At 35.0% G+C, this 13,598-nt stretch overlaps 1 protein-coding gene across 4 annotated transcripts in view; it reads left to right on the top strand.

The window, feature by feature from the left end:
* The window catches only part of EIF5B (eukaryotic translation initiation factor 5B), a 74,037-nt gene that overhangs the window by 24,786 nt on the left and 35,653 nt on the right, over positions 1–13,598 (top strand). For 3 of the 4 annotated variants that reach the window (XM_070571981.1, XM_070571980.1, XM_070571983.1), the window contains exons 2-10: positions 171–296; positions 398–482; positions 1,148–1,823; positions 3,370–3,587; positions 3,994–4,144; positions 7,056–7,154; positions 7,640–7,729; positions 9,307–9,381; positions 12,840–13,126. In XM_070571981.1, coding sequence (XP_070428082.1) covers positions 171–296; positions 398–482; positions 1,148–1,823; positions 3,370–3,587; positions 3,994–4,144; positions 7,056–7,154; positions 7,640–7,729; positions 9,307–9,381; positions 12,840–13,126 — 1,807 coding nt within the window. The remainder of the gene's footprint in view (positions 1–170; positions 297–397; positions 483–1,147; positions 1,824–3,369; positions 3,588–3,993; positions 4,145–7,055; positions 7,155–7,639; positions 7,730–9,306; positions 9,382–12,839; positions 13,127–13,598) is intronic. The other variant, XM_070571982.1, reaches the window with a different exon arrangement.

The raw sequence follows: 13,598 nt of genomic DNA, 5'->3' as shown, positions 1-13,598 counted from the left end.
CCCAACAGTGTCATGGAAAGAACTTGACAAATGATTTTTCTCACTGGGCTGCTAATGCATGAAGAAGGCTAAAATGGTAAAAAAAAAAAAAAAAAAAAAAATTTTCTGTAAGTGAATGTAGTAGATTATTTTTGTCTTGAGTAACATTTATATCTTTGTTTCCATTTAAGTGCCAAAGATGATGCTGATCTTGATGCCTTGGCTGCAGAAATAGAAGGAGCTGGTGCTGCCAAGGAACAGGAACCTCAAAAGTCAAAGGGGAAAAAGAAAAAGGAGAAAAAAAGGCAAGACTTTGAGTAAGTATATTTTAAATATATTTGATTTTTATTAGCTCTGGGACTTGATTCACTTATTAAACTAATCCATTGCCTCAAAATGTATTTTAATCCTTTTCTAGTGAAGATGATATCCTGAAAGAACTGGAAGAATTGTCTTGGGAAGCTCAAGGCATCAAAGCTGACAGAGAAGCTGCTGCAGTAAAGGTGAAAGACCGATCCAGTTACCATTCATGCTTCTTAGTGCCAGTTGTACGGAGCTGCTTTTGGAAAGTTTCAGCAATGTGTATATAGTTAGTTAAAGTTTCTATAAATTCTAATGTCAAAGAAGGAAAACAATTTTTAGGAGAGAATGTGTTTTAGAACCTCCAAAAGATATAAACTTATTTTATTTGGGAATCCAAATATGTCGTATGTTGTGGTATGTTGTCTGTTCATAAAATTGGTACATTTGGATATATAGCGTTTCCCATCTTCACCTCCAATTTTCTATATTCTTTCTTTTTCGTTCTTTGAATTTGGATAAACCTCAAAGTAATGGAAAAGCAGTAGATATTTTTTCTTCTTTTAATTTCCTCCTTAGGCTTTGTGCATCATCTGAAGAAGGTAGTAAATGTGGACTGGTGGTTAGTCCTTGATTCAGTGCACCTGGGTTCTGAAGTGTACAGTGAATGTGAGATGTGCCTGAGGCCTTGGCTAGCTTTTGGTACTTGGTTGAATTTTATGTTCTTGTAAAAAGGACCTTATTTTGAAATTACTTTGAGAATTGTTTCTTTGTGTAGTTAATGAAGTACATGACTCTGAGGAGTCTCAATTATTTTAAAAAATAAAACATAACTCTCTTAATATATCTAACAATGGAAATTTTTTAGCCAACAGAAAATAATGAAGAAGAATCCACCTCAAAACAAGATAAAAAAAAGAAAGGACAGAAAGGCAAAAAACAAAGTTTTGATGATAATGATAGTGAAGAGTTGGAAGATAAAGATTCAAAATCAAAAAAGACTGCAAAACCAAAAGTGGAAATGTGCTCTGGGAGTGATGATGATGATGATTTCAATAAACTTTCTAAAAAAGCTAAAGGGAAAGCTCAGAAATCAAATAAAAAGTGGGATGGATCAGAAGAGGATGAGGATAACAGTAAAAGAATTAAAGAGCGTTCCAGAGTAAATTCTTCAGGTGAAAGTGGTGATGAATCAGATGAATTTTTGCAGTCTAGGAAAGGACAAAAAAAAAATCAAAAAAATAAGCCAGGTCCTAATGTGGAGAGTGGGAATGAAGAGGACGACTCCTCCTTCAAAATTAAGACAATGGCCCAAAAGAAGGCAGAAAAGAAAGAGCGTGAGAGAAAAAAGCGAGACGAAGAAAAGGCAAAACTGCGGAAGCTGAAAGAAAAAGAAGAGTTAGAAACTGGTAAAAAGGATCAGAGTAAACAAAAAGAATCTCAAAAGAAATCTGAAGAGGAACCTGTAAAATCCAAAGTGACTCTTGATGCTGGAGCAGCCCCTGCCTCTGAAGAGAAAGGAGAGACTCCCACAGCCGCTGAAGGTTGGTAATGTTATCGAGGAAAGGACAAAAGGCTTGGATTCGTATTTAGTCTAAGTTTTGGTCATTATGTCCCAGTCACTTTATTTGTCCTTGGTTATAAAGGTACTTAATTGTAAGAATCCTTTTAAAAATTACATGTAAGTACTCTTTGAATTGATTTTTATTTTGAGCATTTTAGATATATCATATAAAATATCTTTCAAATGGTTTGCACACAGATTAGGACTTTTATAAAATATCACTGAAAAACAATTTTTTGCTGTTGATAAAGACTGGAAGTTGCCCAATGTAAAATCTGTTCTTCCTTTTGATAACTCAGTGTCACATAATATCTGAATTCTTTCCTGCTTTTAAAAATCCAGTTCAGTCTATGAAATAGAAAATAAAAACTAAAATAAGTTAAAATCTTCTAAGCAATAGTGAGCCATGTTTTTGTACCAGAACCAACTAATAATAAGCTTTCTGGTTAAGTTTCCCTCTCTTATTCAGAAAGAAAATAAAGATCAAATGATTGACATAGTTTTTCTTTAGACTCGAAAACTTTTTTTTTTTAATTTTCTTTTTCCTTCTTCCCAAAGCCCCCCAGTAGATAGTTGTATATTCTAGTTGTAGGTCCTTCTGGCTGTGCTGTGTGGGACACTGCCTCAGCATGGCTTCTTGAGCGGTGCTAGGTTTCAAACCGGCAAAACCCTGGGCTGCTGAACTGGAGCATGCGAGCTTAACCACTCAGCCACGAGGCTGGCCCCGAGACTAGAAAACTTTTAATGGGAAAATTGACATAGGTTTTTTTTTTTCCTTTTTCTCCCCAAAGCCCCCCGGTACATAGTTGCATATTCTTTGTTGTGGGTCCTTCTAGTTGTGGCATGTGGGACGCTTCCTCAGTGTGGTTTGATGAGTGGTGCCATGTCCGTGCCCAGGATTCGAACCAACGAAACACTGGGCCGCCTGCAGCAGAGCGCGCGAACTTAACCACTCGGCCTCAGGGCCAGCCCCTTGACATAGGTTTTTTAACCACTCAAATTTTTATTATCTGGACATCTTTGAGGAGAAATACCATGAAAGTAGCTTCATAATCTTTAATTCCATAATGCTATAGAGTTCTTGGAATATAATTATCTCCATTTTTGTATTTTTGTCCTCCTAATATACCCTCAAGGTGGTTTAGGCATCATTCTTGTCATCCCCATCTTAAAGAAGCAAAACGAACTACAGAAGTTAGGCAGGAATTCAGACATTGTGAATTAAAAGATACGTTAGAATACAGTATGTCTTCTCCCACTGACAGGATCCTCTTGTCTTCTTGCATCCTTCAGGACAACTCAGACCAACACCAGCATTGTAGGCTTTTAAGGAGGTGAACATTGAGTGTTTCTGAGCTGTTCTGGGTACTCAAGTTCCCAAGTGCTCAAGATGCCTTGATGAGACCCTAGCCTGCTGCTAGCATCAGCCTTGTCACATTATGGTCCTTGAATTCTGAGGTTTGTTCATCATTGCCTTAGGAAGTAACTTTCTTTGTTCTTTTAACTCTGCCTCTGTTTTTTTGTAGATGATAATGAAGGAGACAAAAAGAAAAAAGATAAGAAGAAAAAGAAAGGAGAAAAGGAAGAAAAAGAGAAAGAGAAGAAAAAAGGACCTAGCAAAGCCACAGTTAAAGCTATGCAAGAAGCTCTGGCCAAACTTAAAGAAGAGGAAGAAAGACAGAAGAGAGAAGAGGAAGAACGTATAAAACGACTTGAAGAATTAGAAGCCAAGCGTAAAGAAGAGGTATGTTTTCATGAAGTTGCTGACATCAGCATTGTGTTTAACTTAAAATCTGTTCTCTATAAAATCTCTCTAACCTTCTAATTCTAAGAATTGCCTAGTTGTATGGTAATTCAGTTACATTATTGTTCTGATACAAATAATAAGATGAAAAGGTACAGAAAATCCTACCTTTATTTCCTCAGGTACAGACAGAAATTGCTTATATATTATTACCAACACATAGTTTACTCTCATGTAATATTAATTAGTAATCATTCTGTACAACATTTAAAATATTTTCATTTGGAGTCTTCTAACATAGTAGTTTACATATATCTTACGAGCTTTGAAGTTTGGGTTTTTTACATTTAAATTTTTTAATCCATTAACCTAATCCAATTTTTGTCTGATATGTACCTTTTTATAGGAAAGATTGGAACAAGAAAAAAGAGAAAGGAAAAAGCAAAAGGAAAAGGAAAGAAAAGAACGCTTGAAAAAAGAGGGGAAACTTTTAACTAAATCCCAGAGAGAAGCCAGAGCCAGAGCTGAAGCTACCCTTAAACTTCTACAAGCTCAGGGTGAGTAGTATTGTTAAGTAGCTGAACAATCTGGAAGCTTCTCTCATGTAGTTGTACCTCTATAATCGTCAAAAGGAGAATGGAATCAGAAGGAGAATTCCTATGAAAATGCTATGAAAAAGTCCAATAAAAATGTAAGGAATAGTTGAGATAATTTTATTATTTAGGGTAGCTGACTTCTATACTGTGATAAAAAATTTATGTGTAAATGATAGTATGGATAGTATGTCTATAAATAAGGTTTTTTGTCCTCTGAAATAAACAAAAAACAGGGAATATAGTAAAATGAGTCCCCATGTACCCATCACTGCCTTAGTGTGAGACCATGTCAGTAACCCAACAGAGGTGAGAGGAACCTCTATTAGTAGTTTGTTACGGGAAAGGAGAGGAAGGATTGCAGTAGAGAGCCATTCCATTTGTAGTGCTCTCTCTTTTCTGGGATTTCACCATTACCTGTTAGACTAATGAAGATGTATTCTCCTCAGACTCAGTAATGTTACTTGCAAATCAGTTTTGACATTGGTTTGCTCTGCCGTGTCTTAATTTGACAAAATTTATTTATTTGCTCTATTTAGGAGAAAAATATTAGAACAGATGTTCAAAACTGGATAATAACAACCATGAATTCAAATATGAACAAATTATGGATTTGATATTAACGTTTTCATTTTGGATAAGTCACTTTTTAATTGAATCTTACCTTTTTTTTGGTAAGATTTTGTTTTTCTTTTTTCTCCCCAAAGCCCACCGGTACATAGTTGTATATTTTTAGTTGTGGGATATGGGATGCCGCCTCAGCATGCCCTGATGTTCCATGTCCGGCCCAGGATTCGAACGGATGAAACCCTGGGCCGCCGGAGCACGGAAGCTTAACCTCTCGGCCACAGGGCCGGCCCCTGAATCTTGCTTTTATTTGCTTTTAACCAGCTGTGAAAGCTGGCCATATTGGCAAAAAATGGACTTATTAACTTCATTTTGTGATGGTAATGAGAACTTCTGTTATGCTTAGTTTGTTTTCTGTTTCTGCTGAACATGTTATCACAAATTTAGTGGCTTAAAACAACACAAATTTATTATCTTACCGTTCTGTAGATCTGACATGGGTCTCACTGGGCTAACGTGCCAGCAGGGCTACATTCGCTTCTGGAGTTTTTAGGAGAGAATCCATTTCTTTGTCTTCTTCTGGAGGCTACCCACGTTCCTTGGCTCATGACCCCTTTATCCATCTTCAGAGCCACCCACCTTACGTCACTCTGACCATTTTTCCATAGTTGCATCTTCCTCTGACCTCAGCGTGTACCTCAGTGAAAGTTCTTCACTTATAGGAACTCATGTGATTAGATTGGGCTCACCTGGATAATCTAGGATGCTCTCTCCCATCTCCAGGTCCTTTTTGCGATGTTAGGTTACATATTCACATGTTCTGGGAATTAGGACATGGATATCTTGGGGGTGGGGGTGGGACGTTATTACCACACTTTAAAACCTATTTTTCATTTTATTTGTGGGTTCATTATCAATAAAATATTTATGAGTGTCATGTTTCACCGTATTTTTCTTTTTTTCTTTTTTAAAGATTGGCTCCTGAGCTAACAGCTGTTGCCAATCTTCTTTTTTTTCTCCCCAAATCCCCCCAGTACATACTTGTGTATATATATAAAGATAACTCAAAATTCGACGATAAGAAAACCAACAACCCTATTTAAAAATGGGTAAAAGATTTGAACAGTAGTCCTTAGTAGTTTGCAGAACAATTCATCGAGATACTACAAGCATGTGAAACAAATGCTCAACATCATTTGTCACTAGGGAAATTCAAATTAAGACCACAATGAGATATCACTACACATTTGTTGGGATAAATAAATTAAAAAACAAAACAGCTGTCGTTACCAAATGCTGGCAAGGATGCAGAACAATTGAAACTCTCATCCATTACTGGTGGGAATGCAAAATTGTAAAGCCACTTTGGAAAACACTTGTCAGTTTCTTACAAAATTAAGTTCATATTTGCCTAATGTCCCATCATTCCCACTCCAAAATATTTACCGCAGAGAAATGTTGACACAAAAACCTGCATACAAATGTTCATAGCAGCTTTCTTCATAAATGTCAAAAACTAGAAAACTCAAATGTCCTTCAGCTGTCTGATGAATAAAGGAACTGTGGTACGTTATGTACAAGGAATGCTGTTCAGCAGTAAAAAGGAATGGAAGTAGTAGTACATACAGCAATGAGGATGACTCTTAAATCCATTATGATGACAACAGCCAGATTGTAAGGTTTCATTTCTGTGACATTTTGGAAAAATCAAATCTTTTGGAATGTAGAACAGATCAGTGATTGCTGGGGGCTAAGAATGTGAGTAGGATTTGATTACACAGAACAGCACAGGGTGATGAAATTGTTCTGCATCTTCATGGTGATGGTGGTTGCATATTCTGTGCATTTATCGAAAGTCATAGAACTGGACACCAAAAAAATGGAATTTTAATGTGTGTAAGTTTTAAAATACTTTATATAAAAAAGACTTGTGGGAGCTAGCCCAGTGGTGTAGTGGTTGAGGTTGCACGCTCTGCTTTGGTGGCATGGGGTTTGTGGATTTGGATCCCGGGCACAGACCTACACATTGCTCGTCAAGCCGTGCTGTGGTGGTGTCCCATATGCAAAATAGAGGAACATTGGCAAAGATCAGTGATGATCTTCCTCAAGCAAAAAGAGGAAGATTGACAACAGATGTTAGCTCAGGGCCAGTATTCCTCACCCCCAAAATAAAGATTTGTCCACAAATGTTCTTTTGTATTTTAGAGTATGTATCTCCGAGGTGGATAAGATGTCATCTTTTTAGGTAGTATATTTTAGGTAACATGCAAATAATATCAACCTGAAGTTTTCCATTTTTATCCGTCAGGTGTTGAAGTGCCATCAAAAGACTCTTTGCCAAAGAAAAGACCAATTTATGAAGATAAAAAGAAGAAAAAAACACCACCACAGCTAGAAAATAAAGAAGGTTTGTATACAAAATGGCCTGTGATTTAGAAACAGTTTTGTTTGCCTTTTTCCCACAATCTTCAAAACAGAATGTCTTTTAAAAAGAAATCAACAAGTCAGAATCAGGTATTGAAACTTATTTCCTATACCTGTTTCTTATTGTTATCATTCTCAACTGATGCAAATGACAGGTTAATGGAAAAGCACTTTGAAAAATCTGAATCCTGCCTTATAAATAACTTAACTAAACTGAAAAGCACAACAATCATTCTTATTTTTTCTTTGTTTCCTTCTCAACCTTTTGTAATGTTATGTTCTATTCCTTGAACAGAAAGAAAAACCACTATTTCCTGTAAAATATAGGACTGATGTTTAAATGCTTTCTAAAGTTGCCAAAGAATTTAGTTTTGCACTTCTGGCTTTTATTCAGTACTTAACAGAGTATCTGACAGAAATTATGCACTTGAAAAAGTATTGTTAACTTGGTTTCTGCCCTTTTTTCAGTGTCTGAACCAACAGAATTAAGTGCTGCTGTAGAAGTTGTGGAACAGGGAGTACCAGAAAAAGAAGAGACACCTCCTCCTGTTGAACCAGGCCAGTAGCACTGACTAATTAATTCCTGTTAAGTGGCACCGATGTGTCATAAGTTGTCTTCATTGTCATTTGTTTGAGGAAACCAAATATCTGGCAGGATGGCCTTCTTTCTTCATAATTCTTTCTTTTCTCTCATCCGTTTCTTTTTATTTCCACTGTGAAAAAGTGTGGAAGTGAGACTGCTTGTTCTTTTCAGTAGTGTCAGCAAAATGTTTTGTAGAGAGGGATAGAGGTCTTTGGATTTTCTCTGATGTTTTTATTTATGGGTCAGAAATCTTGAATGGTGCCAAGAAGACATGAAGTTCTTTATTTAATCTGTTAGAAGCAAATTGAAAGCATTTTTAATTAGAACTTTTCAAGAGTCATAAAAATTGTCTTCTTATTCATAAATTATCTGTGTGTGTGTGTTTTGAGGTTGGAGACTATATATATATATATATATATTTTTTTTTTTTTTTTTTTTTTAAGATATTGTTCTATTTGTGGAACTAGATGTTGATAGAACCAGAGGCTAGCTAAATGTGTTTGGTAGTAAAATCAAGAGACTCTTCAGTGTTTAAAGAGAGGAGTAGGAGTGGGAACAGCTTTAGAGAATATCAAGACTGACCTACACTCATGACAGATATTATTGATACTTCCTTTTTTTCTTTTTCCCCCTCTTATTCTCAGTATAAAAATAATCATTTACCTGGTTACACCTCAGTTTAGCATGATGAAATTAGAGAAGTTTGGGTTGATATGCTTAATAGCAGTTCACTATTCTAGGTGATATTTGTAGCAGTAGAAAGAATTGCTAATTTAGAAGGATGTTTTGGGTACATGTACCTGACTCATTTCCTCCTCAAAATGACTTATCCAACTTGTTGGCAAATAATAATTATTACAGGGAGCAAATACTGTATGTCCCACCTTTATCTTCCTTTTATTTGAGAATAGTTTTGCTTGATTGGATTTCAGTTAAAAGAGAGTCATTATTGTTAAGGAGAGTATTAAGTCTAATATTCAAAATTCTACCTTTCTGCCTATTTTTTGGTTGTAAGCACAACATTCAGTTCTTAATTTTCAACTGTAGTGGAGGTGTAGCTTTGTACCTCCAGCTAAGTAATGTAAGTAGTATTTGTGTGTATCTGTAGAGGTTAAAGCAGAAGAAAAAATCATAAATTCTTATGTATAAGGTATAAGTTGAAAGATCAAAAAGAAGAAATGGAAATTTCATTTGTCTCAAGAACTGAGTGTGATCATGTACTCTTTTCAAGATCTAAAAGAACATTTAAATGTCTGAGTTTCTAGTATGATTACCACAAATATGAAATCTGAGTTAAGTTTAATTTGGTATGTTAGAAATACTAGGAGATTGTGAAGCATTTAGTAATAGTAATTACAAAATGCTAGTTGTATTGAAAAAGTATTTCCAAAGATAATGAAATTATATATGTATTTGTATATGTATTTGTAAATTGTATATGTATAGGCATAATTTAAACATTTTTTTATGTCAGCATGATTTTCCACTTTTTCTAAAAGCAATCTCATTTCTAGATAATTCCTATGTCTTTAATGAAAACTGTTATTTACAGAAGAGGAAGAAGAAACTGAGGATACTGGATTGGATGATTGGGAAGCTATGGCCAGTGATGAGGAGAGAGAACAAGGTGAATAGCTCATAAGCACACGTTGATACATCTAGTGCTATTAGAGGTGTATGTACTAAAAGAGTAGTCTCCTGATCATGAAAGCCATATGAACATTCCTGGGGATGGGGACCAGTCTTGCTCTCTCCATTGCCATGATTCCTAAATCCTCATGTGAATCATCATTTTATGAATAAATGGTTTTTCAGAAGGCCATTTGTAAGATATCTGCCTGGAATTTAGAATACATTTTTTCAGAGTGACAATGTCATAAATGGGGTTAAGTTATTAAAGCTAGCCTATGAAAAGCCCCTTTTAATTTAAAATATAGTACAAAGATAATAGAAATAAATAGTATAGTTCCTAATCTCGATGAATAAAAGTATTTTTCTTTGTCGTTACTTTTTTGTCCTTTAAACTAACGTATTATACAGAGTATAAAGATTACTATTGCTTCCTTTGGGTTTAATTTACTGGCTTTTTTCCTAACTTCTTGAGATAGATATTTGGCTGTTTGATTGTGTAGCCTTTTTTCCCCTAATGTTTTTAAAACCATGAATTTTTTTTAAGCATGGCTTTAGCTAAATTCCACAGGTTCTGATAGGCTGATATTTTTTAATCGCCATTTTCTCATATTAACTGTTAACAGTGATTTATTTGGAATTGTATTTCTTAATTTACAAAAGTGGGGATTTTCTGATTATCTTTTTGTTACTTCATTGTGATTAGAGAGAGATGTTGAGACTTAATTTACAACCCAGGAAATGGTTGATTATTGTAAATGCTTAATATGCTATTGGAAAGAATTTTTATTCTGCTGTAGTTGGGTGCCTTGTTCTCTATATTTAGTTAAGTTTGCTGATCGTTTTGTTCAAGTCTTTTATATTTTTCTGAGGCTTTTTCCCTGGCCTGTTTTTTCTGTTACTGAGAGTGGTGTGTTAAAATTTCCCACCATGATTATAGATTGTCTGTTTCTCCCTAAGTTGTTAATTTTTACTTTACATATTTTGGTGCTATATTATTAGGTGAATACAGACAGCTTTTTGATGAATTGACTCTTTTATCATTTATTTATTTATTGTTTATTTTATTTATATTTATTCGTTTCTAGCAATGCCTTTTGCCTTAAAGTATACTTTCTCTAGTATTAATATAGCTACGCCAGCTTTGATTTACATGATCTTTTTCTATCTTTGTTACTCTTTCTGTATCCTTAAACAGCATATAGTTGAGATTTTTAAGTTCAGTTTGTCAACCTTTATATTTTACCTAGATCATCTAACATGTGATGTAATTAATGAAGTATATTGGTTTTATATTTATCATCCTACTAAGTTCGTCTTGTTCTGTTTCTTTTCCTCTCCTTTCTAACCATGTTTTAGATGTTGGATTTTGTTTTTTTTTTAATTCCATTCTTTTCTCCTTCCATGAGCTTGGAAGTTGTGTACTTTTCCACTTTGAGTGGTTACTCTAAAGACTTTTAGCATAGATCTTTGAAGTAACAATGTCTAATGTTACCATCTTTCTAGACAATGCAAAAAACAGAATACATGAACAACATTTACCCAAGTCCCAATTAATATATCATTGTTCCTATTTAAATTAGTTCTTTTATAAGATTGGCACCTGAGCTAATATCTGTTGCCAGTCGTCTTCTTTTTTTTCTCCTCTTTCTTTTGCCCAAAGCCCTTCAGTATATAGTTGTATATTCTAGTTGTGGGTGCCTCTGGATGTGCTATATGGGACGCTGCCTCAGCATGACCTGATGAGCGGTGCCGTGTCTGTGCCCAGGATCCCAACTGGTGAAACTCTGGGCCGCCGAAGCAGAGTACACGAACTTAACCATTTGGCCATGGGGCTGGCCCCTGATTTAGTTCTTTTTTAAACCCCATAATAGCTTATTATTATTTTTTACAGTCAATATTTATTTAACTTTCCTCATATTCTTAGCTTTTTGTTATGCTTTGTTTCTTTCTGCATCTATGACCGTCCATTTGGGATCATTTCTTCCTGCCTAAAGAAGATCTTTTAAAATTTCCGTTAGTGTGAATCTGTTAGTGAGATGTTCCATTTTTGCTTTTGTAAAAATATCTTTCTCTCTTCTTCATTCTTTAAGGGTATATTTACTGAGTGAGGAATTCTTTGCTGAAATTCTGTTTATTTAATACTTTGAACATATTATTTCCTTGTATTGGCTTTCATTGTTTCTGTCGAGAAGTCAGATATCAGCCTAAATTTCTCACGTGTCTTGGTTTTCAGCAGTTTTATTTTATTATGATGTGGCCAGAGTTGATTTTTTTTATTCTGCCTGTAGAGCTTTATGAATATATGGTTTTATGTTTTTATCAGTTTTGCAATGTTATGAGTCACTATTTCCCCTCAGGGATTCTATTTATGTCTATGATACACATTCTTAGTATATCGTTCTTTCCTTTCCTCTTTTCTGTATTTTTTGCCTTACTGAGTCTTCATGGTTCATTCTATATTGTTTCTTCTTATCTGTCTTCTGGTTCTTTAATTTTCTCCTCAGCTGTTTCTACTCTCCTATTAAACACATCTCTTGAGTTCTTAATTTTATCTCATGTATTTTCCAGTTTTAGAGTTTCCATTTATTTTTTCTAGTTTTTTACTTTCTAAAATTTTTAATCTTTTGTTTCCTGGATGTTAGAAGCATAGTCATTTTAACTTTTGGTTTTACAACTTCAATATATGGAAACCCTGTGGGTGTCTGTATGCTGATTTCCCAAATGTGAATTGTTTTTCCATATGGCTTATTGTTTTTACGTACCATGCTGGATATTATACTTGTAAAACTGTAGAAATAATTTGAGGTCAAGAATGGTGATTTTTTTTTTTTTTTCCAGAGAGAATTTATATGTACATCCACCAGGAGTCTGAGTAAACTAGCAATATGGAATCATCTTATTCTAAATTTATTAAGACAATCTTAGGGTATAATGGGGAGGCCCTGTTTCCTTCCTGTGCATCTGTACAGCTAAGGTTCGGTTCTTAAGGATTTCACCACATAGTAAGGGCATTACCCAATGTCTGCTTCCCTGAATCCTTTGTAGGCCCAATGCCTGGACCTCTAAGCACTGAGGGGCTATTAAAAGAACTGCTTAGCCTTTCAGCTGCCTCCTCCAGAATCAGCAACTGATCCCAAGGGGAAAGAAGTACTCCCTGGGTTTCTGTCCTCTGTCGTATCCTGGTTTAGTAATGCTTTTCTTTTTTATTAGCTTAAGTGTGGATTAATGCATTAAGTTTTTACTGTTAAATGGCAGTTGTAATTGTAGCATGTACATAAACACTTTATATTTATGATGCATGAAAACATTAATTTGGAATTGATGTATTAGAGTGTTACTGTGTTACTTAGTAGACTTTCAGTATTATTTTCCCTTTAAGATCTCTGTTATCTTGATAGAAATCTGTTATTTTTTACTTTCATTTCTTTTAAAATCTCTTTGTTTTCCTAAAAGAAGGAAACACCGTGCATATAGAAGTAAAAGAGAACCCTGAAGAGGAAGAGGAGGAGGAAGAAGATGAAGAGGAAGAAGAAGACAGTGAAGAGGAAGAGGAAGAAGAAGGAGAAAGTGAAGGCAGCGAAGGTGATGAAGAAGATGAAAAGGTGTCAGATGAGAAGGATGCAGGGAAAACATTGGATAAAAAATCAAGTAAAGAACTGAGCTCAGAATCTGAATATGACTCTGATGATGATCGAACTAAAGAAGAAAGAGCTTATGACAAAGCAAAACGGAGGATTGAGGTATTTATTTGTCCCTTTCTGTTTACTCCTTCCTTCCCCATTCCTCTGTGATCATTAGCCCTGTACTCTACAACTAAAGGCTTTTATTGAGCAGCACTTTTGAAAATACAGTCTCAGAGTGGTATCTTGTCCAGTTTTTGTAATGTTGAGAGTAATAGATCTTTCACACTGGTCTCACCCAAGGACTTCACTCTCCTACCTAAGTCACAATGGTAATTGCGTCATCATTTTTTTTTTCCTTTCTCCAAATTTTTATCTACGTTTTGAGTGGTGGTTTCTAATAGATATAGGGAAGTATGTTGAGCATATGCCTTCTAGTTATCAACATTCATTGTTTGCCTTGCAAAATTTGGTTAGTCACTACGCAGCATCTGATCACTTTAGTTGTTTAAATCTCGGGTTAATGAGGCTTCTATTTAGGAAAATCTACATGCCCAACAGGCTTACCGTATTTTTCCTACTTAATGCAGTA

Source organism: Equus przewalskii, chromosome 14 (genome assembly GCF_037783145.1).
Source record: "Equus przewalskii isolate Varuska chromosome 14, EquPr2, whole genome shotgun sequence".
NCBI lineage: Eukaryota > Metazoa > Chordata > Mammalia > Perissodactyla > Equidae > Equus > Equus przewalskii.
This window is presented reverse-complemented; position numbering and strand designations above follow the sequence as displayed.